Below are 2,500 nucleotides of genomic sequence, written 5' to 3'. Positions count from 1 at the left end.
AACCAATTTAAGATAGAGTTTCCGGGGGCATCTTAGATCAGAAACGTGCACAGTGATAATATAGTAAGTTACGCTTATACAAATGTGAGTGCTATAACGATATTGATGATTGCGTGATATTGAAAGAACGTCAGTTCTAGATTGCTGACTGGTGGTAGAATGTTCAGGAATCAGCAGTTGTAGAACATTAATCATGACTTAGGATGTTCTAGAGAATAGCGTAGCCCAACTTATATAAGAGAGTTGAGTGTGTTGTTGTTTTAGTGCCTTTGTTAAGTGAGTGACGATTTCGTGACGTGAATTAAACAAGTAAGCTGAGTTAGAATTTATTGTCTTGTTTGCTGAATACCATTTGATCGGCTGTTCCGCTGACGGATCAACGAGTATCTACTTGAACGTAACAAGAAAGTAACTAGTGCAGCCCGGCTTCACGTGTTAGCAGTATTCCGCGTTCGAAAAACACATATTCTTCATACACTGGTACACAACTGTCAAAATATTTACCTGCTCGTTGAAGGGAAAATGTATTCTACATTGCCTAAAGTCATCAAAAGCAGAGCTGTTAAATCTTGAAGAATCGAAGAGCAGAAATGCAGTAGTAGTACAGTAAGTAGTACAGTCGAATCAAAACTAATCTTTCTGCAACGACCTCACAAGAACGCCGGCCGTGTTTGGAAGTAGGACTGCGCTTCAAACATGAGGAGCGGATTACGAATAAACCCGAGGGAATAAAGCAAGAATTAAAGCTGGAAGATTAAATACTTATCAATTGAAAACTGTCATTTCACTCGTCAAGGGCCTTGTCCCATGATTGGAGAAAAGAAACTGGCGTAAGATAAATTCGATGATTTGATAATATCAAATATAATTGTTTTTACAGTTCTCGTAATAAAAAATCAGCTCCGGTCTCGACAACTGAAAGATACCTGTCGGTATCGAAATTAATTACTTGCTTACCTTTTGACGTGAAATACTCACTGAGAAAGTGTTCATGCCACCGTAGTGTTTCGTTGTTTAAAATTCATATTGTCCACGTATTGGAGAAAGATAAATTTCTTATTCTTAAGTGTAGATGTACAAAGATAGTCGATCGTTCAATAAGTCCGTTCAAACGCGGAGCCTTTTGGCAACGCCTCATTTAAACGAAGGTCTTAAAATATTCATGGTTGCTTTTGAAGATATGTAAAAACGAACCAGGGTAAGTGAAATATACTACTGGTTAATTCCAGACAAAAACCCGCCTCCTGGTTTTCTTTTCCAAACACCGGCAGGATTTTCTGATAAATAAGGTTAGTCTTGAAAATACTGCAATGATTTTTCTTTAAAAACTTTTCCTGAAAAGATTCAGCACGTGAGACATCGGGTTTCCAAGGAAAGCAACGAGATCTCAATAATTTCGTAAAACCAAATCATTCTGTCAAAAAATAATCACAAAATTCGAGGAAAGAGTGGTGTTAAGTTGTAAAGCCGCAGAATATGATGGCGTGGAAAACAAGCGATAAATTGATCAATGCTTCGCCCACAGTTTTTTATTTAATCCTAAGTTATCGGGTTCTCTTCGGTCAGGCAATCAGGTATTCAATTTCGACCATGAAGCAATCAGCGTTTGACTATTAACTACAGTCAACCAGACTTAAATATATACTATAATATAAACATGGCACTTCCTTTTTCTTTGCCTTGGCTATTGAAGAAATGAAAGCGTGAAGACTTACCAGACCTTTAATTCCCAGCTGAGGAGCAAACGAAACATTGCGAGGAACTAACAGACGCCGGGAAGCGGACATTGCTCGATCCTTCTTTATAATTCAGTGCTTTAATTCGAATCGTAAATCGATCCCTTTCTTCGGAGGAGCCATTTTGCTTTTGTCTGAGCATGTCTTTCATTTAGGAACAGGAAGTTTATTCGTTGCTATCGTCTATGACGTAACCAACAGCCTCTTCGCGCGCTGATTTGCTGCGATCAGGCGTACTTTTCTTTAGACAGAGCCGCGGTAAAAGTGCGCCTGATCGCAGGTTACGCACGGATCGGATGCTTAATTCGTTCGACAGGGAAGATAGATTCAAGCGAAAATTACGAAAAAACGAGGGAAAAAGAAGTTATTTGTTTTTTTACCCAGTGGCGGTCAAGACTGTGGCTTGAGGGAAAGTATTAATTTCAACATTTTGGCCATCTCAAGATGAAATTGAGATTCATGAACATTCTTAAAGAAATTCGAACGACTTCTTTTTCATCTCACAGCCGGGGGAAAACAGTTCGTTGGTCGATTTAAATATTCAAAAAATGTGCAAGAGAGCTTCAAGCGGCAGCTGGTTCTTTTACTATTTAAGATATTATACTTTAATATGTATATTCTCCCAACTGTTTAGCAGCAGGTGTCCTGTGGTACTGCTAAGAAGAATTAGAGGCAGCGTGGCAGAGTGGTTCTAACCCCATTCCCGGGAATCCCTTAATCACGCTTTGAAAATAATTAATTTGTAGCATCCTTAACAAGTTGGG

The 2,500-nt window shown here is 38.8% G+C and overlaps 1 protein-coding gene across 4 annotated transcripts in view; it reads right to left on the bottom strand.

The window, feature by feature from the left end:
• The window catches only part of LOC137999498 (potassium voltage-gated channel subfamily H member 6-like), a 23,179-nt gene that overhangs the window by 11,471 nt on the left and 9,208 nt on the right, over positions 1-2,500 (bottom strand). Inside the window, exon 1 of one of the 4 annotated variants that reach the window (XM_068845270.1) lies at positions 1,716-1,879. The exons of 1 other annotated variant lie outside the window; for it this stretch is intronic. In XM_068845270.1, the coding sequence (XP_068701371.1) occupies positions 1,716-1,787 (72 nt within the window). In that variant the 5' untranslated portion in view covers positions 1,788-1,879. Of the gene's footprint in view, positions 1-504; positions 1,010-1,715; positions 1,880-2,500 lie in introns of those variants that run through there. 2 more of the 4 variants (XM_068845271.1, XM_068845273.1) reach the window with 2 other exon arrangements.

The sequence above is a fragment of the Montipora foliosa genome, chromosome 4, assembly GCF_036669935.1.
Source record: "Montipora foliosa isolate CH-2021 chromosome 4, ASM3666993v2, whole genome shotgun sequence".
Lineage (NCBI taxonomy): Eukaryota > Metazoa > Cnidaria > Anthozoa > Scleractinia > Acroporidae > Montipora > Montipora foliosa.
Note: the sequence above shows the minus strand (reverse complement) of the source record. Positions and strands in the feature narration are given on the sequence as shown.